This window comes from Drosophila sechellia, chromosome 3R (genome assembly GCF_004382195.2).
Source record: "Drosophila sechellia strain sech25 chromosome 3R, ASM438219v1, whole genome shotgun sequence".
Taxonomy (NCBI): domain Eukaryota; kingdom Metazoa; phylum Arthropoda; class Insecta; order Diptera; family Drosophilidae; genus Drosophila; species Drosophila sechellia.
The window spans coordinates 30184733-30210721 of NC_045952.1; the positions used below are offsets into that span (position 1 = coordinate 30184733).

The 25989-nt window shown below is 41.4% G+C and overlaps 4 protein-coding genes across 13 annotated transcripts in view; 2 read left to right on the plus strand and 2 right to left on the minus strand.

The window, feature by feature from the left end:
* Nucleotides 1-232: 232 nt before the first annotated feature.
* LOC116801681 (solute carrier family 52, riboflavin transporter, member 3-A) lies at nucleotides 233-3621 on the minus strand. The gene is made up of 2 exons (XM_032722735.1): nucleotides 3085-3621; nucleotides 233-1871 (listed from the first exon to the last, which is right to left on the minus strand). Exons 1-2 carry the CDS (start codon nucleotides 3198-3200, stop codon nucleotides 524-526), a joined length of 1464 nt encoding a protein of 487 aa, XP_032578626.1. The 5' UTR covers nucleotides 3201-3621; the 3' UTR covers nucleotides 233-523.
* A 286-nt stretch (nucleotides 3622-3907) lies between these two features.
* On the minus strand, nucleotides 3908-5753 carry LOC6619538 (ferrochelatase, mitochondrial). The gene is made up of 5 exons (XM_002043717.2): nucleotides 5646-5753; nucleotides 5213-5591; nucleotides 4835-4936; nucleotides 4459-4780; nucleotides 3908-4399 (listed from the first exon to the last, which is right to left on the minus strand). The coding sequence occupies exons 1-5, from the start codon at nucleotides 5680-5682 to the stop codon at nucleotides 4085-4087; spliced, it is 1155 nt and encodes a 384-aa protein (XP_002043753.1). The 5' UTR covers nucleotides 5683-5753; the 3' UTR covers nucleotides 3908-4084.
* A 55-nt stretch (nucleotides 5754-5808) lies between these two features.
* Nucleotides 5809-25989, plus strand: part of LOC6619539 (rho GTPase-activating protein 100F) — a 42527-nt gene continuing 22346 nt past the window's right edge. For 3 of the 10 annotated variants that reach the window (XM_032722717.1, XM_032722718.1, XM_032722714.1), the window contains exons 1-2: nucleotides 5809-7309; nucleotides 11224-11523. In XM_032722717.1, coding sequence (XP_032578608.1) covers nucleotides 11437-11523 — 87 coding nt within the window. In that variant the 5' untranslated portion in view covers nucleotides 5809-7309; nucleotides 11224-11436. The remainder of the gene's footprint in view (nucleotides 7310-11223; nucleotides 11524-25989) is intronic. The other 7 variants (XM_032722705.1, XM_032722706.1, XM_032722707.1 and 4 more) reach the window with 3 other exon arrangements.
* On the plus strand, nucleotides 18673-25395 carry LOC116801680. The gene is made up of 2 exons (XM_032722721.1): nucleotides 18673-23614; nucleotides 25053-25395. The coding sequence occupies exons 1-2, from the start codon at nucleotides 18745-18747 to the stop codon at nucleotides 25292-25294; spliced, it is 5112 nt and encodes a 1703-aa protein (XP_032578612.1). The 5' UTR covers nucleotides 18673-18744; the 3' UTR covers nucleotides 25295-25395.

Consider the following 25989-nt stretch of genomic DNA (forward strand, 5'->3'; position numbering starts at 1 on the left):
ATGGTGTACGATTGTAAAGGACGATTATAGAAAAAAGGATGTTCCCAAATTAAATTTTAGTTGGTATAAGAGAGATGTATATGAATCAAGCCTTCATATTATACTTTAAATAATAAACAGACAAAAGCTCTATAAATATACCCCTTAAAAAGAATATTTAAATGAATATTATGCCAACTAATATCGACACAGGAAATTGATTTTGCTGGGTTTTAAATCAAAACAATGAAGATATTAGGTTCAAACGTTTTCTGTTTCAAATGCTTTACTTAGGAGCCAAAGTCTATAATTTTTGAAACTTTGGACTTGTTGATATCGACTTTTATACTTAAAACTACGAACTGTTGCAATTCAACTGCAAATTGTTGTATAAAAAAGCGCGAGTTCAGGTAATTAGGTATTGTCTTCATTGTGACGTGAGGTGGAAATACTCATTAAAGTATCACACTAAACTACAGTAATAGCATTTATAAAATCACGATGCATCCCTGGAAATCCTGGCCTCGTCGAGTTTGTGGCGAGGTTAGCAGTTCGACTCTGCGGCCTGGAAAAGGTCCGAGTAGTTGATAGCAAAGAAGATGGCCACTGCTCCGATAGCGGATCCTAGCTGCGTAATGGCGCCCACCCAGACCAGCGATTGTCCACCCTGCGCCCGCATAACCGTTGTGATTCCCAGTTTCGTGTAGCTCACAATCCCCACCAGCAAAGTCCAGGCTGTGACCACGAGTACGGCACCCACGGTCTGGTCGTGAAGAGGCGGAAGAGGACTCAGGGCCGCCGTGGTGAAAACATAGCTGGTCAGCAGACCCGCAAGGATAGAGAGCACCGTGATAATCCGCAGGGAGGTAAAATGCAGGAACATGGCCATGAAGCAGGCCACCGGGTTGGCTATCACACTCAGGGTGGCTGCTAGGTGGTACGCTTGGGCTCCGTACGGGGCACTGGAGTAGGACTGTATGCTGCCGAACATTCCGTTACTGAACAGCGAAATCGCACCGATTAGAAGGAGCAGGTATGTGTACTGGCCTTTACTCAGCTTTTCCGCTTCTTGCTGGTTATCCGCCTCTCCGTAAACGTACTTGTTGCCCTCACTGACGGTCACCTGGGCGTACTCCCTTTTGGCCAATGGGAGGGAATTCAGAAGTGCATACCCCACATAGGCTAGCACCATGAGCGCGAAAAGAATGAGGAAGAAAACACGGGTATCGAATCTCGGAGGTGTCTTCTGCAGCTCGTAGACCTCCTCTCCGCTTTCGGTTACGTTGACCAGTACACAGTCGCCACTCTCGCCGATGCCCTGGATCAAAGCCGTCACGCTGGGCAGAAGACCACTCAGTCCCTCGCCAATAAAGTAGGTGACCATGTACTGCTCCTTGAAGCGTCCCATGTAGGGCATAAAAAGCACCGAGCTAGTGCAGGCATTCAGCGCTGTGAAGCAGGTTAGCAAGAAGAGGGCTAAGCTGTGATCCGTGCCAGCGACCAAAGCGGTTTGGTTGTAGAAGAACGCCGTCAGCAAGCACGATATGGCTCCCACTAGGAGCACTCCGTGAATGGTCCAACCATCATTTAGTTTCTTGGGCGAGTACTTCTGGATGGCAGTGTACAGCAATGGGCCCAAGTTGCCAATCTGGACCATAACGCTAAGGTAAGAGGGCAGACTCCAGCCCTCTGGTGCCTCGTCCACCAGCAGCGGAAGCTGAATGAAGGTGCCATTGACGCCCAGCCAGGTGCCTATGCCAAAGAAGATAGCCAGCACGTCGACGAGCCAGCTGCGGTTTCTTAGCTTCGAGCTTATCTCCATATTTTTTTGCGGTACTCCCCAGTTAAGGAACAAGCTCAGCTCACTTTTCTTGGCCTCGAGAGAGGAGCATCTGTAAAAAGAATAAGAGATTAGATAGACGCCTATACAAAGAGCTAGCAATAATTCAAAAATCAGTTACCTTTCACATTGTGATAAGATTATTGGGAATGTCTACATGTAATTAAACACCCAATGTTTTCAAGAATATTTATTAACGAAAACTAATTTTAGCAAGCAACATTGTACACTATTAGTTGCCTAGGTTTATGGCACCCAGGTCAGAATTACGGGCTTATTTCTCTCAATGGTTCAGATAAGCCTTAAAAAGTCATTATCGAGCATATGGCATTTACAGTTTATGTTTGTCTTTTGGACAGATAACCGAGCGAATACGATTAAAGTGGTTCTGTGGCTTTACGTTACGTTTCACACGAATGAATGTGTGTGTGTATATAATAATTATGAACCTTACGCGAATCTTGTAACAATTGTATAGAATCAACCGAAAGCGTCAGCTTTTCAAATTAACAAACTGCTCCTTTTGCACTCCTCCCATTGGATACACCCATCAATACATTTATTCCATCTAAAGGGCGATCCAAGTGTGATGACGAAAAAAAATAAAATGTGCCCAGTAATACCATTGATTTCTTTTGGATATACCAAAGTGGATATATCTCTGCGCTAATCTTATTTTCAGGTGATATTAAGTGTGTGCCATCGGTCACATACGATCCTCATCTAATCTGCTAACTCAATTAATTTGTGGCCATTCGAGTGGAGTGCCGATGTCTGCACGTATCTGCCTGAAGGGGATAAGAATCACAATCGGGAACTTGACAGGCATTCATTTCATCTCTAAAGTAAATCCTTAGGTTAAGAAGCAGGACTAAAAAGAACTAAAGCTTTCCACAATGATGTATTGATTCTTTTTACTCTTTGCTGCAGATCATTTTGTTTTACAAATTCATACAATTTGCAAACTCCAAGTTACAGTTTAATTACAGCAACAGTGCTCGCAAGTGAAGTACAAGACTATGGCAAGAAATGCTGATAACAAAAATAAACCATGAACACGGAAAATTTTCAAATTATTGTAACCCCAATGGTTGGCTTATAGTTGCTGTGTCACGATGTGGTCGTATAACATAAGCCAACCAAAATTGGAAAAAGAGATGGAAAGAAAGCCCGCCCGCAGCATTTGAGCCTGATCCCAAACTGGTTTTCGCTCTTCAGGGGAAATAAGCGTAAACAAAACGCGATAGCAGTAATTGGTCGCTTACCTGGCGAAATCCGCGGGGCTCGGAGTGGCGTCGTCCAACGTCGAGATCACGCCGTAGACTGGCCCCGCTGGATTCGTGGGGCTACCAGCTCCTCGGCCTCTGTGGTACCTGCTCATATTCGGAGTCGGAGTGTGCTCTGCGAATTGTTTTATGGTCCCTGCGGCGATTAGATTTCCCGATCCGGGCCACTGTGGCCAAACGCGCCACGGTTCGTTATTAAAAATCAACGGCTCAATTGGCGTAGTGTGGAATATCGAAGGCAATTGGCAGGTTAATTCCAGTGCGAGCCGTCAATTAACGCAAAGTCGAAGTTCCAATTTGAAGGCCCGGGAAGTCTCAATTATGCAATATTCCGGGAAGTTCCATTGACGGCGCGACAGGATGAGAAATGCAAGAGTGTCCAGGAGAAAAACTCGACTGCAGGGGAGAACGACCAGCTTTCGCAAATTTTGTCAGCCATTTGAACACTCAAAAGTCGAATTTGATTTAATAAACATCGGATCGGAAGGCAAGAATAAAACTGACAGTCGAACAGCTGTTCGTACGGCGAAAAAATACCGAAACCATCGCACGTGCGACAGAGAGAGAGAGCGTGACTAAGATAAGAGAACATTTTAAAGTACTGGCTCTCTTTATAGAGCGTAACTGTTTTGTTATGGGTTTCGAACTTATAAATTGTGTTCCTAGAAGAGTGTATTAGTTGCAAGCTTGATTGGCATTCGCAATTTAAAAGCTACATTTTAGCATTCCACTTTTATAGTTTCGCTGTAACATAGAAAATGCATAGATGTTTTCCCAACAAAGCTACTACTCCAAAACCAACTGTGCATTTTTATACTGTTCAACAGTGTCTTTAATTAAAGCGGAAAGAAATGAACACCAGTATGTGAAAACCAATCCCCCAGAAACCAAAATGAATGCATAAATGTTCTCGTCCAGCTGCAGCACTTGAAACGCTTGTCACGCAGTGCTTCCCAGACCCGCAAGTTGCCTTGGCTGCTTAATTCGAGCAGAGCTGGCGGTACCAGCTTTTGCTCTCCCTGCACTTTGGATTGGAGCACATGGGACAACGCATGAGGAACTTGGGGTTGACTGCCTGCTGGGACTTCAGGTGGTCTGCCACAACGTTTGTCAGGGCGTCGATGAATAGCGGGTGGTCGTTGGGGGCTGCAGCTCGACGGATTTCCTCTACGCCGACCTCCTTGGCCAGTTCGTCGCAGTACTCGATGTCGAGCTCATGCAGCGTCTCGATGTGCTCGTTCACGAAGGCAATGGGCACAAGGATGAAGTTCTTCAGGCCTTGCTTAACATAGCCCTGTAAAGATGGGCTTGGTTTTAGTGCATGGGAATGGAAATACGGCCTTGAAGTCACACCTTAATGGCATCATCAGTTGCGGGCGCCAGCCAGGGTAGCGGGCCCACCTTGGATTGCCATGCCAGGCTGTAGGGATTCGTCTGACCAAGTTCCTGCATCACCATGTGTACGCTAGCACCAATCTCCGAGGGATACGCGTCGCCCCGGTTCACAGCCTTAAGGGGAAGGGAGTGGGCAGTGAAAAGGATGACCACATCGTTTCGTTTCGTCTCCACAAATTTGGCAAGCTCGTCACGAATTCGCTGGGCAAACGTTTTGATTAGAAGTGGATGGGTGCCCCACCGGTCGATAATGCTCCATTTGATATCCGAGGGCAGATCACTGAGGTAAAGAGGGGGTCAAATATACACCTGTAATTGTGCGTTCCTAACTCACTTGCTCCGATAATGGGTGAATATGGAGTTAAAGCTGGATCCGGAGGTGGCGCAGCTGTACTGTGGATATTGTGAAAAGAGTACAACGCGCTCTGGTTTGTCGCTGCAATTGAGTTAAAAGTTTAAGTTTAAATATTAACATGTATTCCTTAAGAAGAAGCCAAATGACCCTAAATTCCAGGTATAGGTTTCAGTAATTTGTCCAAAAAGTCAACTGATAAAGCAATAGCAGGATCTTGAAACTTGCATTCGAAGTCTATACAAACTTATTTACTATAACGTATGTTATTGTGAGAGTCTGTTAGCAATATATATAGGTAAATTTCACGACCCTCGGGATATTTACATCACTCTTGTTCTACTTCTCGACCACACTCACTTTTCGATCTCGGCCAGCGTGTTCTCGGTGAGGGGATTCACGTAGCGGAAGCCGACGTAGTGCTTGTGAGGGGCTGTCTCCGGGGAGATTCTGTCCAACTCCTCGCACATCAGCTGGCCCTGCAGCTCGGTCCACTTAAGAATCGGAGAACCACCGCCGATCTCCTTGTACTTCTTCTGTACCTCGGGCGTTCTGCGCTGGGCGATCCACGGACCAAGACGGCTCTGCACCGGCAGCTGGATCATGTCCCGGTCGGTCATAATACGCAGTAGGTAGTCGTGCACCTGGTCCGTGTGGGTCGGACCGCCCATGTTAAGCATTAGGATCGCGGTCTTCGGTTTCTGGCCGCTCAGGTGGCGCACGCCTCCTGCCAGACCACCTGTGGGGGAATATGTAGGAATGGCCTGGGAACTGTATCCACTCGTATACTCACTTGCCAGTCTGCAAAGCTTTGTGTTATGCAAAAACATAGTTCCTTTTAAATTGACCCAAATTGATTGCACCGGTGTCGAACAGTGTTACCAGTTGCTAAAATAGTTTAAATACCAAAATGTATGATTGAGTTTTTCAGAACGTAACAGAGTTCTGTAAAGAAGTAACCGTCACGCCATCTATGTATGTAAGCTGTCAACTATTACTCAACAGTAACTAAAATATTATCATATGTATTTTTATTATCATTTTTAAAATATTTTCTTTTTAATCACATTTACTATTTCATTTCTTTTTATTGAAACCGAAACCAATATCTAGTATATACGGTTCTTCAAGCGCACAACAGGAATTTTTCGCGCCTGCGTCCTTGTTTCTCTCCCTTGTCATCAACGCTGCGTGCAACGGTAAAAGCTGACTGTGGTGCAGTCTCGCTCTTGCACGCTGCATTTCGCTCTCGTCGCTTGCTGCGAGTGTTTCGTTTCCTCCGATTAAGTAATATTTTGTAGTTTTTCCACCGAGTGCAGGCACAATTGCTGCGCAAAAACACAATAAAACACGCGACCCAGGGTCCCAAAAGTTAAGGAAGCTTGAAAAACAACTGAAAGTGCCGTTTAACATCGGAGAAAAGCAAAAGGACAAGCGGCGCAGCACAGTGAAAAAAACGTAGGGAGTTTTGGAGTGAGTGAGAGGGAAGGAGCGCCACCGCGGTGGTGGGTGTACGTGCGCGAGTATTAGTGATGTGTCCCTGTCCGTGTTATCGCCACCAGCATTAGAGTGCTCCAATTCGTGGCGCACGCGCATGTTAACTAGCGCTCTCTTGCTCTCTTTCTCGACTTAGAAGAGGAACAGGATATTTTATTATACTGAAATTCGTACGCAGGAAATTCGCATAGTTGCGAAAGCTTCGCGCTGCCACACGGACGCATTCCGCTACGGGCTCCCCGCACCACCCACACACTCTCACACCCGTCTGCCGCGAGCCCACACACACGCGCCCGCAAGCACCCTCGCGCACAGATCAATGAAAAGGCAAAAAAATAAATTGCACTTTTTCCGGGAACCAAAAACATGTTGAAATTATCTCACAATTTACGCAAAAAATGCCGCAGCAAAAAAGTTGCATGGGAAGCCGTGAATACGACGAAAGTGTGAATCGAAACGAAAGGCAACGAAAGACGGCGGAGAAAGGAGCAAAGAGAGGCTGCAAGGATGTACAGCTTCTCGAAATCCCAAGCCATTGACCACCGAACCAGCGATAAGTCTCTAACAACAAAAACCCGCACCTAGCCAATTGCATTTTGCATTTGCATTCTCACTGCCCCGGAAGTAAAAGCAGCTTCAGCGGAAATTAAAACAAATCACAGCCGAAATAAAAGGCAACGCTAGCGAGCGAAAGAGATAGACATTTTTAGAGAAAAAGAGAGAGCAAGAGAGAGCTACCAAAGAGAGCAAGTGCATCCTCTTCACAACGCGGCACACATTTACGACCGGTGACTACAACTAGCCCACTCCCACACCTCCGCCCCTCTTCAACCCGGCCCCAGTTGTCCCTTGCAATTTGTGATCTCATGTTTTCATAACTTGGGCAGCAGCCGTTGGCACGGATTAGACGCAAAGCGTCAAGCATTAGGACGTCAGAAGGAACCCAATTCCACAGTGCAGGTGAGTTTTCAACAAAGGGTCCTATCCAGGAATCTCACGGGCGGCGATGCAGTCGACAGCTTGTAGTTAATTAAAAAACTATATGAAAAGTGACAAGTCCATCAAGGGAAATGACCTTGTCGCTGTCAAATTCGGCTTTGCTAGATAAGGCTCTCCCACAACTCGAATAAGCGATCACTTGTGGCGAGTGATCAATTTACTATTAAAACAAATCCTGTTTCCAGAACTTCTAATGCTTGGTTGGTTAGCGTTACTGTGCCTTTTACTTTTTGAAAGAAAGGGAAACGTCTTCTGATAGGCTTTTATCATTCATTGTAGTCATTGGCTGGTGAAGGTTCCAATTCATTTGGATAAAAACATGGCATTTCGTCAAATCAATTCGAGCAAATGTAACATAAAGGGGAGTCTATTCCAGCAGCAAATTATTTCAAGATCTCCACTATCACACCATTAGAAATAATTTAAGAACAAGTGAAAAAGTGAACAGAAAGCAAACCATACCGCGACATTAACAATCAAAAATCTTTTTTGGACGTTTTTTATGCTCAAAGCCACCATTACTTTTTACACCCCGAATCGCCCCTTCAGTCCACCAAACTACCCCCAAGTTAAAAGCTTTGCTCCAATTTACCAGCAAACAGAAAACTTTGTGTTGAGCCCCATGCCATAAAAATAATTTAAAAAAGCCGAGCCGCACAACTATCTTAATTTTTTTTTTAGAACTAAAGCCCCATGTATAAAAAAAAATGCTAGCAAAAATGGATCTCCATAGATAGCATTTAAATCGCTACTTTACAGTAGTTTTCTCTCTTTGAGAAGCACAAGCATGATGATTAACTTATTTTAAGGCAGTATATGTGAACAATATAGAAAATATTTAAACAGAAAGTATCCTAGAAATTTCATATTAGTTCGTTTTGTCCTTGTGTGTGTGGTATAAGCCGAGCTGTAATCTAACGAGTGGATGGCGGCTTCCATGCTGTGCAGCCATAATTCCATCCTTTTGATTCTGCTCTCACTAATTAGATAAACCCACGGTTTCGCCGCAACTTTGCTAGTTTCTATGGTTGCGAGCATATTTTTGGCATTTTAACGCGACTTCTATCCGCCGTCCAAGTGGCGAGTTGGGAGCTCCAAATTCGGAGTTGCACAGTCGCCTGGTGAGGCACCGGAAGAAAGGACCACATGGCGCGACGCGACTGCACTGCAAATTGGGGTTTTTCCGTGCAGATGATGGGCTCCGATCTGAAAAGTAGATGATCGTAATATCGATTATCAGGAGTTGTTGTGGGGTCTCTTCGCTCTACAACTATAAGCTGATCCGATAAATATAACTTCTAAAAGGAAGTATCCTTTTTTGGCCTCAGTGGGTGTGCAGTCGCATGAGCGGTGAGGGTGCGACGGTCCCCAGTGGTGGGTCTCTGTTTCTTGTTTCGATGTTTATTCCTTTGTCGGGTGCTACTAACCAGTCAAAGTGTGGACAAGGGACTGATGGGGAAGGGGCGTTGTGGATAAACTAGAACGCAGCAATAACCATACCAAACCAAATAATGCCATGATGGGGTTACAACTGAGCCCAAAGAGGGAAATCGATAAATCTGCCTGTCGCAAAAAATAATTTTCAAGTGTAAAATTCATATCGATATCTTTTATTAAATTCGGTTTTCCCGATTTATGACAATTTAGTTATAGATTTGGATTCAGCTTAGCGTTGACAATTCTTTTTTGTACTCGCACTTGCTTTCTGCGACAAGTCTCCGTTTTTTGTTATTTGATAAATGATTTGCCATTTTTGCCACTGGAACGGAGTGCGGGCAAGCTTTGTCACTCATTTGCACACACATAGCGAGCTCGATTTATGATGTCATTATAATACATTTTATGCGTGCATAGACAACATTCCCGGCGACTGGCGACTGGTAAAGTTGTTCTCGATGTGGTAATGGGTGTCGCTGCTGCTGTTGCTGAACACCCGGGCAACATCTCTCCTCGTGACTGCTGTACTCTGTCGCTGCTGCCACTGTGACACAAAGTATCTTGTATCTGCATGTTCCAGCTCATGCAGCTCCCCGCACGGATGCAGTGCACCCGCCTAGAATGGAATTATGAATAGACATTTTTCCGTTCCATACCTAGTACACCCGTCAGTGATGCTGTTTAAGCTGTGTGAGCAAAATATCTGGTTCTATCCACTAACACATATGTTCTTTCCAGTATTGCTTGTTCAATGTATTTCGTATATGTATTTCCTCTTTTTCGAAATTTCGGAATACAATTTCTGGACTTTAAAAGCCTCTTTATAACCTCCGCAAGGATAGTCTTTGACATCACTGGAACCAGCGATGGAAACTGGCAAGGAAATCAGTTGTCAGTGACGCAGCTGGACCCCCTGACATGTTCGTGAGGACATAGCTCCACATTCTTCTTTGTACATTTGAATGTCCTGTGCACGATTGTAACATTTTTCATTGCAATTACGGCGGGAGCAACGGAGGAGGAGTTCGAGGGGGGCAAGCTGCTTTCTGGAAAAAAATCTGGAGTTGTGGCAATGTGCCATCCAAGGCTTTACTGGTTTCCTTTAATGTCGATGACAGTGATCATCCCGATGATGATGATGATGAATAATCTGACTGAGGATGGCATAGGGGCCACTCAATATTAAGCCATTGGGTGTTGACTGTTATTGGCTCCTGTCTTATTATGAATGAAATAAATAAATGTTCCTACACTTTTGTGTGTCCCTATCTGTTTTTCATTCTACTAAAACAAAACAGACACTTAAATTTTTTAATTAAAAACATAACATTAATTTTGAGGGCAAATAACTGTTACTTTCTTCACTTAACAGGAAAATATAAGAAAAGTATTAATTACGCCTTCATTATTGTGGTATAAGCATTTCCAGTCCTCGCCAGGATCCGAAGGAAAATGTTCCTCGCAAGGGCCTAGCAAAAAGCAAGTTCAGCTTCCTAACGAAAACTGGGCCAACACAATTAGCCCAAAGGCCAGGCTGGTCCGCTTCATTACCATAAATATACAGCTATGCGAATGAGCACGCATTTTGTCAAGTTGCCAAGGATGTACCAGAACCAGAAGTGGCCCACATTCGCTAAAAACGCTCAATGCAAGAAATGTGTCCTTGGTTAGATGTAATTAATGTTTAAAACTTTAATATTACCGTTAATATAAGCATTTTTGTATAATCTTACAAAGTATTCATCTGATTGGAAAGTGGAATATAGTTAAATGTTAAAACTTGTAGCATACTTTTTGGGAGATTACATGCGGTAGCAGACAGTGTCCCATCAATGTGGTCCCTCTGCTTTCTTAACTTTCCTTTGGTATCCTCCTCCACAGTCTCACTGCTTTGGGAACATTGTTTTATTTATTATTTACTGAGGGCTAAAGCCAAGGATTGGAATATCAGCTCATAATACCCGATATATGCATAATACGCAGGAGCAGTTGGGACGAGAACTGTCCAAGTGCTCGAATGCCTTGTCAAGCAAATGCACATGACACATGTCAGACTCGTGGCTTCAGACCCGCGAAGTGTAAAGCTTCATTAAGTTAGGCATTACGAGACACACTGACAGACACACCCATCGATATAGTTAGAAATATTTGGTCTGGCTACTCGGAAACTAAGTGTACATATATTTTCTTAAATTTTACTTCATTCCTTTTCTTAACATAAACCGAGGGATTGTCAAGATTGTCCCCGAAATTTTGAATTGTTCACGCACAAGTATAATCTATAAGTTAGGGCCATACGTGGCCACTGTACCTCGAACATGAGGCGTCCTAGTGGCGACTAGATGTGCCAGCTTGTTGACAGTCATATGACAGTAAATACTTGTTTATGGCTCTGAGCTCGTTCTTTACTCATTACTGCCTCCGCTTTCCGATTCCAGGAACACTCCACTCGCAACGAAACCTGGACTTGCATTTTTATATCGCATTTTTGTAAGGAACCAAAAGGACGTGTTCAGCATTGACCAAATGCCATCGCTACCAACAAGCAAATACGGCAATTAACAGAAGTTGCCTTCAAACGAAACCCCACCCACGGCGAGAGGAAGGACAGGAACGAAGGAAGCTATTCCCAATCGGATCCCCACTAATAAATGCAGTGGAAGAAGAAGTTTACTCGATTGAAAGCAGCTACTGGAAATTCGCGTGTGCGAAGAATGCTTTGTTGTGGACGCAGAAAGGTGAGTAACAGAAGGATGTGCATATAAGCTTCAAAAGATAACAGAAAATGTCCTTTTGATGCCGTTAACAATTAAACATATATGTATGGGTATTTCACTAGCGATACTCGTATGTATAAATACAAAAAGTGCTTTGGAAATTAGAGGAAGCGGAGTTGGAAGTTCCTCGATTGCGACTGCACTTAGTCGTCCTGTGAAGCGCCATAAGTGGGGAAATGGGCACAATCTGTCAGTCAATTGGGGGGAGCACCACGGTTCTCTTATCATCTTCGTGGCTGCCATAATAAATTTACAGTTTACGCCTGAATTTCAATGAAGACTTAATTGCAGAATCTGATTTATACGCTGCTGCCGGTGCCGCAGGCGATGCGAGGACATGGGGATGGCTGCATGCCACTTTTTGGGGGCTGTTCACCTTTCGGGGTGGTGTTTGCACACAAAGTGCGAACATGTTTCCCCTCCTTAATACAAGCGATACACAGATGGCGACAAATTCAATTACAAGCTACACGTGTGCCGTCTATCGGACTTTAATCAAAGTTACCGCACTGTTTAATGCAATTTTTGAAATGAACTCCCGATTGAATGCCGAGTAATTGGGCTGAACAAAGGGGTTTAATCTGCTGGCCGACAGCACTTAATTTGATTGCGATTCGTGCTTAGTGGAATGGATAAGAGTGTTTACTCGACTGCTCCCACCTGGCCCGGCCACCTTATTCTCCGGTGGCTTGCCCCTACATTAGGCACCTAACAGAGCAAGGTGCTCCAGTTTGACTTGCATGGGGGAGCAGTGGGAAAGAAATTGAAAAGTCTAGGATCTAGTCTAGATGTTTTTGCATCAGTTATTGGTTAATAATTTTAACTTGAGAATTTATATAGGTTTCTGTGAATATAATTCACTCTAATCGTTATAAATTCGAAATTCTAGACAACATGAAATGAAGGCAATATAATATATTTGAGGTTCTTTTTCATCGTCGATATCCTAGCAAGGTTGCCATCACTGGTCGACTTCTAGGAACTTTGCCAGCCACCAGGAGAAACTTTATGATAAAGTCCTTGCGGATAAGTCCTTCGAGATGCGGTTGCCGACGCATTTGGAACGCAGCCACGCCCTGCATTCGCTCTACCGGCTGTTTGTTTTAGTTATAGTTGATTATTTTTCTTTTCGCCGCGCTGCAAACTTTGACTTTGGCTCCCTGACATCGCAAAGTTTAACAAATAAATTAATTTACCCTCTGCACTGACGCCGAAGCTGCCTTCTTAATCGTCCCGCGTTGTTGGCGAGGAATTCAATTTGCTGTGGGGGAGCCCCTATCCCGTTCGAAAATGTGCATCAGACCTGAGAAAGCGGAGATTTGTCGAGAAATCTGCCAACTGATGAGGGCCAGAAAGGGTATTCCGGGCGCGCTGCAGCCTGGTGCCACTTGTAAATTGCATTTCTTGGCTTTTATTGCTGCCGTTGCTTTAATCATTTTGGCGGCAGGCGCAGTAAATTGATTTGTTAAACAATTTTTAATTGAAATAAGACGCTGCCGGGCAAGATGTCAAACTTGTTTGCCAGTTCTGGTCGGCTTCCGTTTGCCTGGCACTTGAGGAGCGGCAAACAGCTGCAAAGTTGGTCAAGTGAGACGCATTGGCATTTCTATTGGCACACGAGTGTTGACTGGCAGCCAAACAGGCAACCAGGGATTGCAGGCGTGTCGGGGGGAGAAATCAGCATATTGCATTACAAATTGCAGGGTTGCCACTGCTAAAATCGAAACCAGTCAATGGGATTGTTTTGCCCTCTGAAATGGAGCAGGATGCTGCTGGAAGTTGGAAGTGCGGCATTTTTTGGCGGAATTTCAACGAATTCCGCTGCCGACGAGGCAGTAAATTATTTTGATTTATGTGCAACGACGCATGAGTGATGTGAAATGGCAGCCGTAAATGTGCATTGGCTGCATTTAAAACTTAATTGAAAATCTGACTGACAAACGCCGATATACGATTGAATTTTTCGCTACCGTATTCGTTTGTAACAAAATATGTTTCTGTTGGGGATTGCTTCGTATGATTAAATTCGTAACATTGTAATATGTGACAACTGGACAAAGCGTGCTTTAAGTTGACGAGGCTGTTGCAATAGATTTGTGGAGTACTTGCTCTAGGGCCTTTAAATGTTTGCGTGATTAGATGCCTGCTGAATGAAAGTTTATGAAAATAGTTGCGGCTGTGGCCGGCGGCACTTGATGTATAGGGAGCTGGCTGGAGGCTTTGTGGGAAACTTTTCCAACTTGTTTGCCATGCAGCAGCACGTTTAGAGCTTTGAAATGGCGCAGGACGATGCCATCCTCTCCTAGCATCTGGTCCTGCTGTCTTCCTAGGCCTGGAGTTGGTTGAGTGCCATTCACAAATAAATGGCGGGCATTTAGGCAGCCGCAGTCTGGAGTCTTTCTTCGGCTGTTTGAGTTCCTTGCGAGCTGGCAACAACAATTGGAAGACGCAGCCAGGAAACTGGAAGCGACGACTAACACAGAGTTTTGCCTCACTGCAGATAAGGCTATTGCCTCAGCTGGAATTGCAGATGGAGATGGCGATGCTGGTTCTGTACACACACACTGCGAAAAGTGTCCAACTGAATAAAGATTCTTTTTGAATGGTTCGGAATACCAATACTTTCTGAAGTCAAATCTATTATTTGACTTGTATGTCCTTTTTTCTCACAGTGCCGTCGTCGTCACGGATACATCGCAGAGGTAGAAAGTTTTGCCCAAGACAAACACTGCCACAGCATTTCTCTCCCCATTGTCTTCCGGCCAACTGCTCCCGATATTCTTTTGCGATTTATTTTGCCATTTTCTTGGAGCCTGTCTGCGCGACTGCCGCGCCCGGGAAAAGCGTTTCAGCGCTGCTGCACCTCCTGGAATCCCACATCCCGTTCTATTGTTTTTGTTGCCAAATGATTTTGAAAAAAGAACAAGCTAAAGATATTAATTGGCAACGCAGGTGTAGCGGTTTTCTAATTGCTGCCAACGCAGCGCTAAAAGTTTTTCTCCCTTGGAGCTTAATAATCTTAATTTTGGGTTCATTGGCTTGGAAAGAGCTCTGATAGAGCCAAGTAGCTCGGCTCTTTAGGCATCCAGCTCACTGTTCGCTGAATAATTTGGTATGTACCATTTTTGAAGTCAATATTGTAGCTTGCAGTTGGGGCCGTTGTATCACAGCAAACGGTATTTAACTACAATTTGGGTAAAAGCAAGCTAAGTTTCCGCTCGCTATTGCCCCGCTGCACAACGCGTGCCAACTGCCCCAAGGATGAATTCCACGCCTTACCTTGTTAGGGATGCTTACGTGCCTCAAAATCCAGCCGATACTTCTTCTGCTCGACTCGCCTCAGCTATGTACGTGCCCTTCATTTGCGCAACTAATTGCGAAAGTCTTACGCAACTACGGGAGACAGTCGTCAGTAGTGAGTCTCGACGGGCGACGTATTGAAATGTTGCCGTGTTCATCGAAGAGTCGAGTTTGTTGCGTGCACGTAAAATATTTGCCTGTCACTGGGCTGCTCTTTTCCATCGGGGGACTGTCGAACGTGTTTATATTTTGCAGTCGGCCGAACCGTGTTCCATCCTCTTGACAGTTGACTTATAGCCGGGATCCAAGGACGAAGGACCAAGGACCCGGGGGTCATACCTTTGCTTCGCTCTTAACTAATTTTTAATTATTTCCGTCGGCCGAGCGGCCCATTAAAATGATGAGCGGGAATTAGCCCAGCCTCCTGGTAATGATAATGGCCAGCCCATCGGCTGAGCCGAGTTGAGCTGAGCTGAGCTAAACTCTGTTCCGCTTTTTGTGTTTTCTGCTCTTGGCCTGGCTGGCTGACTTTCGTGGGTTTCGGCTGGCTTTTAAGTGGCAATGCTGCGTATGACACAATTTATTTTTGGGCCATGAAAACATCAGCTTCTCGCCGAGCTGCGAGCATCTGTGTGCGGCGCAAATTGAGGACACTTTTTTGCAAGCAAAGTTGCACAGTTGCCAAAGAGTGATGGATGCACTGAGAAAAGCATTTCGATGTCCACAACCTAAAATATTTTAAGTAAATAACTTAACATATCTCTCAGTTTTGGAGTTAACATTTTAGTTTAAATCCTTAAATATGTTGGTATGCATAAAGTATATTCTCAAGCCGAGTTAAGTAAAAGATACAACAACTTGACATGGCCAATCGATTTGAATTACGCTCTGGATATTCTAATATGAGTGGACGAATCCGAGATCGAATCGTGACAGCTGCAGAAATTGCAGTGCTACAACGAAATTAACCCACGACCTGCAGTCGTACTGAAGGCAGCATCCACGCACACATCCACATCGCGACGCCGGTGCGCTAGTGTGCGTGGGTATCTGTGTGCGCACTAAAAGCGGTTTATGCCACTCACATGTAAACCCAGTTGCCTGCCAAGTGTTTGGCTGTTTGGATTCAACACCCACACACGATTGTTGTGTGGATAGGTCGTGGCTTTGCGTGTTCCAAGCAACTCAGTCACCCACTCGGCCACCCAGCCGCCTCCCCACTCCCCCCTGGGCTGCTCAAATTTTCTGTTTGCCTTGCTGTGGATTTCGCTACGTTTCGGCGGAATTCCCCCTGCCAGCGCCATCGGTCCCACTTTTTACTTTTCGTACCTTAAACGTATTTTGCATTTGCTTGGCACAGATCCGAAGGGGTTGGTGGGTTAAGGTTGCCGGGTGGGCTTTGGCATATTCTCTCTCCTCGCTCTTCTACCCCAGTTCTCTTTTCCCGAATTTCTCTCTGGCGCAGGGAAAGCTTTTGTAGTAGAGAAAAAGGAACCATTTTCGTTGTTGTTTATTCCTTTTTCTGATAAATTCTGTGGGTCTTGCGGCTGTGCTTCTTTAGGGTGCCCAGAGTAAAGAAAAAGTTTGTAGGACATTTTTTCAGATTGGCAAGTTGTGCAAATACCTTTGCACGTGTAGCTCTACATGTAATATGCAATGACTTCAAAGGGTAAATACGAAACACAGATTAAGTTATTAAAAGTGTTTTCAGTGTCGTAGCAGCAGTATGTTTGTGGATGACAGTCATTGTGCGTCCTCCTTGGTATTTAGTTTTCAAATCTGAAGATGATATTTTAGTGCAGGTGTTTCAAACCGAGATATCTTTACGACTCAGATACAGCAAATGACATTAATTAGCCTGGAGAACAAGGCTGGGCCTTGGGTCATTACATGTAACTAGCGGGTGCAGGCGAAGACAGGGCCAAAATTGTGCCAAGGCTTTGCAGTCAGTTAGGGTTCGAATGTGATTGATGGGAAGTGGGGGAAGCGGACTCGATGGGGGAGCAACGTTTGCATAGTTGATGTAGCATTTTCACGCCAATTGCGATTAGTTGTTAACGCCGACTGCAATTAGTCTAGTGCCAAGGCAAACGCCGGCGGCATTAATTGCCGATGAAGGCACTTAAAGGGCAATTTAGCGTGGGCCTTACCAGCCGCTCCACTCCCCGCCCTCGACCGCGTAACTGGGACTTACCTTTGAACCCGAATCGCAGTCTCTAAGCGGATTATTCCTCACGAAAGGGCGGCACAAAACTTTGCATAAATCACTTGGGGCACAGCATCAAAGCCACATCAAACTTGGACTCTTAGCCCACCTTTTTTATTCATCCCTGACCACTCTAACTTCGGACTGAGCAGGTTTACTTCAACTTTGGACCTCTGAAAAAATGCATTAAGTAGAGGATCAATATGTGTGTTCCCGTTGGACTTCTTAAGAGGTTGGCGATTCGGGATAGGCCTGGGAGGTGGATGCAGTGTTACCTGCGCAGCTCACACGTCACGAGAAATATCAAATTTAAATTACCTTATATATGGAAAAATGATTTTTTACATAGGATATGATTAAAATTCAATTATAAGACGTAGCGTAGTCAAATGAAGAGCGTCAATCATATACTGTTCACACATGAACACGAATATATTTAAAGACTTACAATTTTGGGCTCCGTTCATATCTTATGTAAATGAATCGAGAGCGATAAATTATATTTAGGATTTTGTTATCTAAGGCGACATGGGTGCATTGCTCAAAAACATGTAATTTAAGTGCACACTACCTGAGTCAGTCACTTGAGATCGTTCCCCGCCTCCTAAAATAGTCCCTTAGTGGGAGACCACAGATAAGGTCCTCGCCGCTCAAGATAGGCAGATGTGCCCGAGCGTGGGACCTCGATAAGGCGGGGACTATTTACTTAGGTCTCTGCGTAGGCCATTTACTTTAAGATGCGATTCTCATGTCACCTATTTAAACCGAAGATATTTCCAAATAAAAGGAGTTTCTTACAAAAACTCAACGAGTAAAGTCTTCTTATTTGGGATTTTACATTTGGTCAATCGAGCCTTTAATCGACTCTGCAGTTTCCCCCTACCAAAGGTAAGGAACTCAGAGAAAGGCCAGCTCCTTTAAGCATCTTACAGCTAAAGGTAGCAAAAATAAGTGACTCTTGTTTCCCCCTACCAAAGGTAAGGAACAGAGTATAAATATAAAAAGCAAAAAGATACAAAAGAATCTTTTAAACAAGCACCTTATAGTCTATAGCTAAAGGTTGCTTTGTGTACCATTATAAATTGTGGTAAGGCGTGCTTGAGGCCATACATCAGCAATTGTGAAATTAAAAAGTGCATAACAAAAGTGCCTTATAAATGCTCTAATAGCATTAAATCAGCTCATAAATAGAGTGCAGTGTATATGCCATAAGAGCATAAATTAAATAAAAAGTGCCTGAAAACAGTGCCTTATAAATGCTCTAATAGCATTAAATCAGCTCATAAATAGAGTGCAGTGTATATGCCAAAAGAGCATAAATGCCGAAATAAATGGCTAAAAAACAAAAAATCTGACTGGACTACAAAAATAATAAAACGTGCCAAATAAAAAAAAAAATCATCTTTAAACATCGACGGAGCCTTAAAGAAGAGAAGGAAGTCAAATTCAAAGGAGCCTCTACCAGCAGCAGAAGCAGCAACAACAGCAGCAGCAGAAGCAGCAACAGCAGTAGCAACAGCAGCAACAACAGCAGCAACAGCAGCAGCAACAACAACGACATCAGCTAAGTCAAAACAAGAATTTTCTGTTTATCCAAACACACATATATATATAAATACATATAAAATACATATACACGTACTATATATATTAAGAAATTACAAAAAATTTTCAAAATGATGTCAGAAAAGACTATTCAATTCCTTAAGAAGCAGTCCGAAATTATTTTGGAAATTAGAAAGTTGGAAGTAAAACCAACATTAACAGATGTAGAAATTCTAAAATTAAATGAGCTTCAAAAATGTTTCATTGCTAATCATAGCAATTTGTTAAAGATCGGCGTTGTCGATCATGAATATTTTAACGCGAAGCAGTATGATTTAATAATGATGGTGTTAGAAAAAATTAAAAATAAAAATGAAAAAATTAAGGGCGAGTCGGTAGAAAACACTTTCCCTAAATCAAACACTGTCCCTAAATCAAACCCTCCCCCTACATTAAACCTTGAAATGTGTGGTCACCCTGAAAAAGAGGGTATAGCACAAAACAACGCTTTAAAAGTAGAGCAGGCATTTCGAAATAATGTTGGCCAATTTCGAGTATATCTAGAAGATACGTCTAAACTAATAGACAGTAGTCCAGATTTCCTTAAAATAAGGAAAAATAAAATTGAATTTTTATGGCATAAAATAGATAACCTGATTGAACAGGTGAATAGTCATTTTGAGAGCTCGCTATTCGAAGAAGAAATTAGCGAACTTGAATTTGACAAACAAAATATTCTTACAGCCATTAATAGTCGACTCAGTGGCACAATAAATAAAGCTGAAATGTCGACGGTTGTTAAGGCGGAGGAGTTACCAACCCTGCCTAAAATACAGATTCCCACTTTCTTTGGTGATTCCAAAGAATGGGATCTTTTTAATGAACTCTTTACAGAGCTCATACATGTGAGAGAGGATCTCAGTCCTTCTCTCAAATTTAATTATCTAAAGTCAGCATTAAAAGGAGAAGCCAGAAATGTGGTTACTCATTTACTGCTCGGCTCTGGAGAAAATTATGAAGCCACTTGGGAGTTTTTGACCAAGCGATATGAGAATAAAAGAAACATATTCTCAGATCATATGAATAGGCTTATGGATATGCCAAATTTAAATTTAGAATCCAATAAGCAAATAAAGACATTTATTGACACGATTAACGAGTCAATTTATATTATAAAATTAAAGGCACAATTACCAGAAGATGTGGATGCAATTTTCGCTCACATAATTCTTCGGAAATTCAATAAAGAATCACTCAATTTATATGAAAGCCATGTTAAAAAGACAAAAGAAATACAGGCACTTTCTGATGTCATGGACTTTTTAGAGCAAAGGCTCAATTCTATATCATCATTCTCACAGGAAGTAAAACCTGTAAAGAAAATGATTAATAATAACAAGAATAAAAATTATAGTGACAATTGTGCATATTGCAAACTACCAGGGCATTATTTAATTCAATGCCATAAATTTAAAATAATGAACCCAGCAGAACGGTCTGACTGGGTAAGAAAAAATGGGATTTGCCTAAGATGTCTGAGGCATCCGTTTGGTAAAAAATGTATAAGCGAGCAGCTTTGTTCGACTTGTCGTAAACCTCACCACACGTTACTTCACTTTGCAGGTCATAATCCAGAAAAAGTGAATACGTGTAGAACAACAGGTCAAGCCTTGTTGGCCACGGCCTTGATTCAAGTAAAGTCGAGGTATGGAGGCTTTGAACAATTAAGAGCATTGATTGATAGTGGCTCTCAAAGCACAATTATTTCAGAAGAGTCTGCACAGATTCTAAAATTGAAAAAATTACGGTCTCATACTGAAATAAGTGGAGTATCTTCCACAGGAACGTGCATCTCCAAGCACAAAGCGGTTATTTCGATAAGAAATTCTCCGAAAAATTTAGAAATTGAAGCAATTATTCTCCCAAAACTTATGAAGGCACTTCCAGTCAACACGATTAATGTTGATCAGAAAAAATGGAAGAACTTTAAATTAGCCGACCCCGATTTTAATAAACCGGGTCGCATTGATCTAATCATTGGAGCAGACGTATATACTCACATTCTGCAAAATGGAGTTATAAAAATAGACGGTCTCCTTGGGCAAAAAACTGATTTCGGGTGGATAGTTTCTGGATGTAAAAAATCCAAAGGAAAAGAAACCATTGTAGCCACAACAATAGAAATAAAAGAGTTAGATCGCTACTGGGAAGTGGAAGAAGAAGAAAAAGATGATATCGAGTCTGAAATCTGTGAAAATAAATTTATCAAAACGACAAAAAAAGATTCAGATGGGCGATACATTGTGTCAATTCCATTCAAGGAGGATGTCACCTTAGGAGATTCAAAGAAACAAGCGATAGCTCGTTACATGAATCTGGAGAAAAAACTAAAAAGAAATGAAAAACTTAAGGTTGACTACACTAAATTCATGAATGAATACATGGATTTAGGACACATGATTGAAGTGAGTGATGAAGGCAAATATTTTTTACCGCACCAGGCAGTGATTAGAGATTCAAGCCTTACGACCAAATTGAGAGTAGTTTTTGATGCTTCAGCAAAAACTACGAATAACAAAAGTTTGAACGACATAATGTGGGTTGGGCCACGAGTTCAAAAAGATATTTTTGACATTATTATTAAATGGAGAAAATGGGAATTTGTTGTTTCGGCAGACATTGAAAAGATGTACCGACAAATTAAAATAGATAATAATGATCAAAAATATCAATATATTTTATGGAGAAATTCTCCAAAAGAAAAAATTAAAACATATAAATTAACCACAGTCACTTACGGAACTGCATCTGCACCATATTTGGCTACCAGGGTTCTGGTAGATATTGCAGATAAATGTAAAAACCAAGTTATTAGTGCAATAATTAGGAATGATTTCTATATGGATGACCTAATGACTGGAGCTGATTCGGTAGAAGAAGCTAATAAATTAATAACATTAATTCTCCATGAATTGCAGAAAGTTGGATTCAACTTAAGGAAATGGATTTCCAACAATTCCAAAATATTAACCACTGTGGAGGACACAGGGGACAATAAGGTTCTCAATATTATCGAAAATGAATGTGTTAAAACTTTAGGACTAAAATGGGAACCTCAAAATGATTTATTTAAGTTCAGCGTAAATTGTAATGATGAATCAAAAAATATAAATAAGCGCGTTGTGTTATCAACGCTAGCAAAAATATTTGATCCGTTAGGATGGTTGGCACCAGTCACGGTTTCAGGAAAACTTTTTATTCAAAAACTTTGGATAAATAAAAGTGAATGGGATCAGGAATTATCCATAGAAGATAAAAATTATTGGGAAAAATATAAAGAAAATTTATTATTGTTAGAGAATATTCGAATCCCAAGGTGGATTAATTCAAACAGTTCTTCAGTCATTCAGATTCACGGATTTGCGGACGCCTCCGAAAAAGCATATGCTGCAGTAGTCTATGCTAAAGTAGGACCTCATGTTAATATAATAGCTAGCAAAAGTAGAGTCAACCCTATAAAAAATAGGAAGACAATTCCCAAACTCGAGCTGTGTGCAGCTCACCTGCTTAGTGAATTAATCCAAAGACTAAAAGGATCAATTGACAATATAATGGAGATCTATGCTTGGAGTGATTCCACGATTACCTTAGCATGGATTAACAGTGGTCAAAGTAAGATCAAATTTATAAAAAGAAGAACGGATGACATTCGGAAATTAAAAAATACTGAATGGAATCATGTTAAGTCAGAGGATAATCCAGCAGATTTAGCATCCAGGGGAGTGGATTCTAACCAGTTGATCAACTGTGATTTTTGGTGGAAAGGTCCGAAATGGCTAGCAGACCCAAAAGAACTTTGGCCTCGGCAGCAGTCTGTAGAAGAACCTGTCTTAATAAATACGGTATTAAATGACAAAATAGATGATCCTATTTACGAATTAATAGAAAGGTATTCCAGTATAGAAAAACTTATACGTATAATAGCATACATAAATAGATTCGTGCAGATGAAAACAAGAAATAAAGCCTATTCATCAATTATTTCAGTAAAGGAGATAAGAATAGCGGAAACAGTTGTTATTAAGAAACAACAAGAATACCAGTTTAGGCAAGAGATAAAGTGCCTTAAAATCAAAAAGGAAATCAAGACAAATAATAAAATATTGTCATTGAATCCATTTTTGGACAAGGATGGGGTTCTAAGAGTTGGAGGAAGATTGCAAAATTCCAATGCAGAATTTAATGTTAAACATCCAATCATTTTAGAAAAATGCCACCTAACAAGCTTATTAATAAAAAATGCTCATAAGGAAACATTGCATGGAGGGATAAACCTAATGCGAAACTATATCCAAAGAAAGTATTGGATTTTCGGGTTGAAAAATTCGTTGAAAAAGTATTTAAGAGAATGTGTAACGTGTGCAAGGTATAAACAAAATACAGCTCAGCAAATAATGGGTAACTTGCCAAAATATAGAGTGACGATGACATTCCCGTTTCTTAATACTGGAATAGATTACGCAGGTCCTTATTATGTTAAATGTTCAAAAAATCGTGGCCAAAAAACATTTAAAGGATACGTTGCTGTATTCGTTTGCATGGCCACCAAAGCCATACACTTAGAAATGGTAAGCGATCTAACTTCAGACGCATTTTTAGCAGCACTCAGAAGATTTATTGCTAGACGGGGAAAATGTTCCAATATCTATTCAGACAACGGAACAAATTTTGTAGGAGCTGCAAGAAAATTAGATCAAGAGTTAGTTAATGCAATACAAGAAAATATAACGATTGCAGCGCAGCTTGAAAAGGACAGGATTGATTGGCATTTCATTCCCCCGGCAGGACCTCACTTCGGAGGTATTTGGGAAGCTGGAGTTAAGTCAATGAAATACCATTTAAAGCGTATAATCGGCGACACTATTTTGACTTACGAAGAAATGTCAACTCTTTTATGTCAAATAGAAGCATGCTTAAATTCAAGGCCATTATACACTATAGTTAGTGAGAAGGACCAACAAGAAGTTTTAACACCAGGTCATTTTTTAATTGGAAGACCACCTTTAGAAATAGTCGAACCAATGGAAGATGAAAAAATCGGAAATTTGGATAGGTGGAGACTTATCCAAAAAATGAAGAAAGATTTCTGGGTTAAGTGGAAAAGTGAATATTTGCATACGCTCCAGCAAAGGAATAAATGGAAAAAGGAAATTCCTAATATAGAAGAAGGGCAAATAGTTTTATTGAAGGATGAGAATTGTCATCCTGCAAGATGGCCTTTAGGAAAGGTGGAAAAGGTGCATAAGGGGAATGATGATAAGGTCCGAGTGGCTAAAGTAAAGATGCAGGAAGGATATATCACTAGACCCATTACTAAAATTTGTCCCTTGGAAGGAATAAAGTCTGTTGACAAAAATGAGGCTGACCAAGAGCCAAAAAGACGAACTAGAGCGACATCGGGAATGTCCAAGATCGGAATCATTATGGCAATGTTGTTGTTTGTGTTAAGTTGTCAAGTTTCTAGCGCATTACCTAAAGATATAGCACCAAGATATTCTATAGACAAAATAAATAAAACCTCAGCAATATATCTAGACCCGCTAGGAGATGTTGAGATTGTGAGTACTTCTTGGAATTTGGTTATCTATTATAAAATGGATCCATATTTTAAAATGTTAACAAAGGGTAATGCGCTTATACAAAGTATGAGGAAAGTTTGCGAAAGACTTCATAGCTTTGAAGAGCAATGTAGTCTAGTCTTAGATAATATGCAAAGTCAGTTATCGGAACTTGAAGAAAACAATAAATTGTTTATGATGCAGTCTAGATCTAGAAGCAAGCGTGCTCCTTTCGAATTTATGGGTTCCTTGTATCATATTTTATTTGGTATAATGGATGAAGATGATAGAGAGCAATTAGAAGAAAATATGAAGAATTTGTTAGATAACCAGAACAACCTTGATAAACTAATTCAAAAACAAACATCTGTAGTTGATTCAACTTCTAATCTATTAAAGAGAACAACAGAAGATGTTAACTCCAATTTTAGAAGTATGCAAATAAGAATTGAGAACATGACAGAAGTTCTTAAAGAAAATTATTATGTTTATAAGGAATCAATAAAATTCTTTATGATTACGAAACAGCTACACTCATTGATTGAAGAAGGCGAAAAAATTCAAGCAGGCATTATAAGCCTGTTGATTGATATTAATCACGGTAGGCTAAATACAAATATTCTCAGGTAAGGTTCCTGCGAATTCAAAAGTCCGTCTGCAATGTACTGGCTCTCAAATTGAATTGTTTGATTTGCCTCAGCAAGGAGTTTTAAGCATTGCGCCATATTGTACGGCAAGAACCGACGATAAAATTCTAGTTGCCCACCATAACATTCAGTCCGAAAGTGAAGAATTATTATCAACACCTTATATAGGAGAAGTTAGTGAAGTGCCGAAGATTATTTGGGATCCGCTGAAACTATCAATATTAAATCATACTGAGGAATTTGAACGATTGAATAATGAAATTAAATTTATGAAAGAGAACCATCAAAAATTGAAAGATTTACATTTCCATCATATTTCCGGACATGCTGGATTAATTATTGCCTTAATACTAATGATAGTATTAATAATATATTTCATACGGAATGTGCTGTGCAACAAAGAATGCAAGCAATAACCTTTGCAGGTCCGTTGCCAGTACTATAAATATCAATAGTAAATAAACAATAAAATAATATAACAAATAAAAATATACAGTCCACTATATCGTTGTTTAATAGAAAATGTACTTCTACATAGAAAAAGCAAAATGTTTAAAATAAGTTAATTGAGTACAAATTGTTGAATTAAAAATAATATAAACCATAATTGTAATCCAATAAAATTAAAAGCCAGAAAAACTAGGCCCATTGAAATCTTAGTTGCAAAATAAATGAACATATATCAAATAAATACAGTCCACTACTGTTATAAATGCAACTAATGTACATCTCAGCTTTGCTGGCCCTTTGGCAGAATGTTCACACATGAACACGAATATATTTAAAGACTTACAATTTTGGGCTCCGTTCATATCTTATGTAAATGAATCGAGAGCGATAAATTATATTTAGGATTTTGTTATCTAAGGCGACATGGGTGCATTGCTCAAAAACATGTAATTTAAGTGCACACTACCTGAGTCAGTCACTTGAGATCGTTCCCCGCCTCCTAAAATAGTCCCTTAGTGGGAGACCACAGATAAGGTCCTCGCCGCTCAAGATAGGCAGATGTGCCCGAGCGTGGGACCTCGATAAGGCGGGGACTATTTACTTAGGTCTCTGCGTAGGCCATTTACTTTAAGATGCGATTCTCATGTCACCTATTTAAACC

Excerpts from the sequence above, each read along its gene's own strand:
- LOC6619538 (XM_002043717.2), bottom strand. The coding sequence starts at position 5,682 with ATGTTTTTGCATAACACAAAGCTTTGCAGACTGGCAA. Across the intron at positions 5,592-5,645 it reads AAAGCTTTGCAGACTGGCAA|GTGGTCTGGCAGGAGGCGTG; the intron begins GTGAGTATACGA and ends ATTCCCCCACAG. Across the intron at positions 4,400-4,458 it reads CAACTGATGATGCCATTAAG|GGCTATGTTAAGCAAGGCCT; the intron begins GTGTGACTTCAA and ends CCATCTTTACAG.
- LOC116801681 (XM_032722735.1), bottom strand. The coding sequence starts at position 3,200 with ATGAGCAGGTACCACAGAGGCCGAGGAGCTGGTAGCCCCACGAATCCA. Across the intron at positions 1,872-3,084 it reads AGCCCCGCGGATTTCGCCAG|ATGCTCCTCTCTCGAGGCCA; the intron begins GTAAGCGACCAA and ends TTCTTTTTACAG.
- LOC116801680 (XM_032722721.1), top strand. The coding sequence starts at position 18,745 with ATGATGTCAGAAAAGACTATTCAATTCCTTAAGAAGCAGTCCGAAATT. Across the intron at positions 23,615-25,052 it reads AAGGCCATTATACACTATAG|TTAGTGAAGTGCCGAAGATT; the intron begins TTAGTGAGAAGG and ends ATATAGGAGAAG.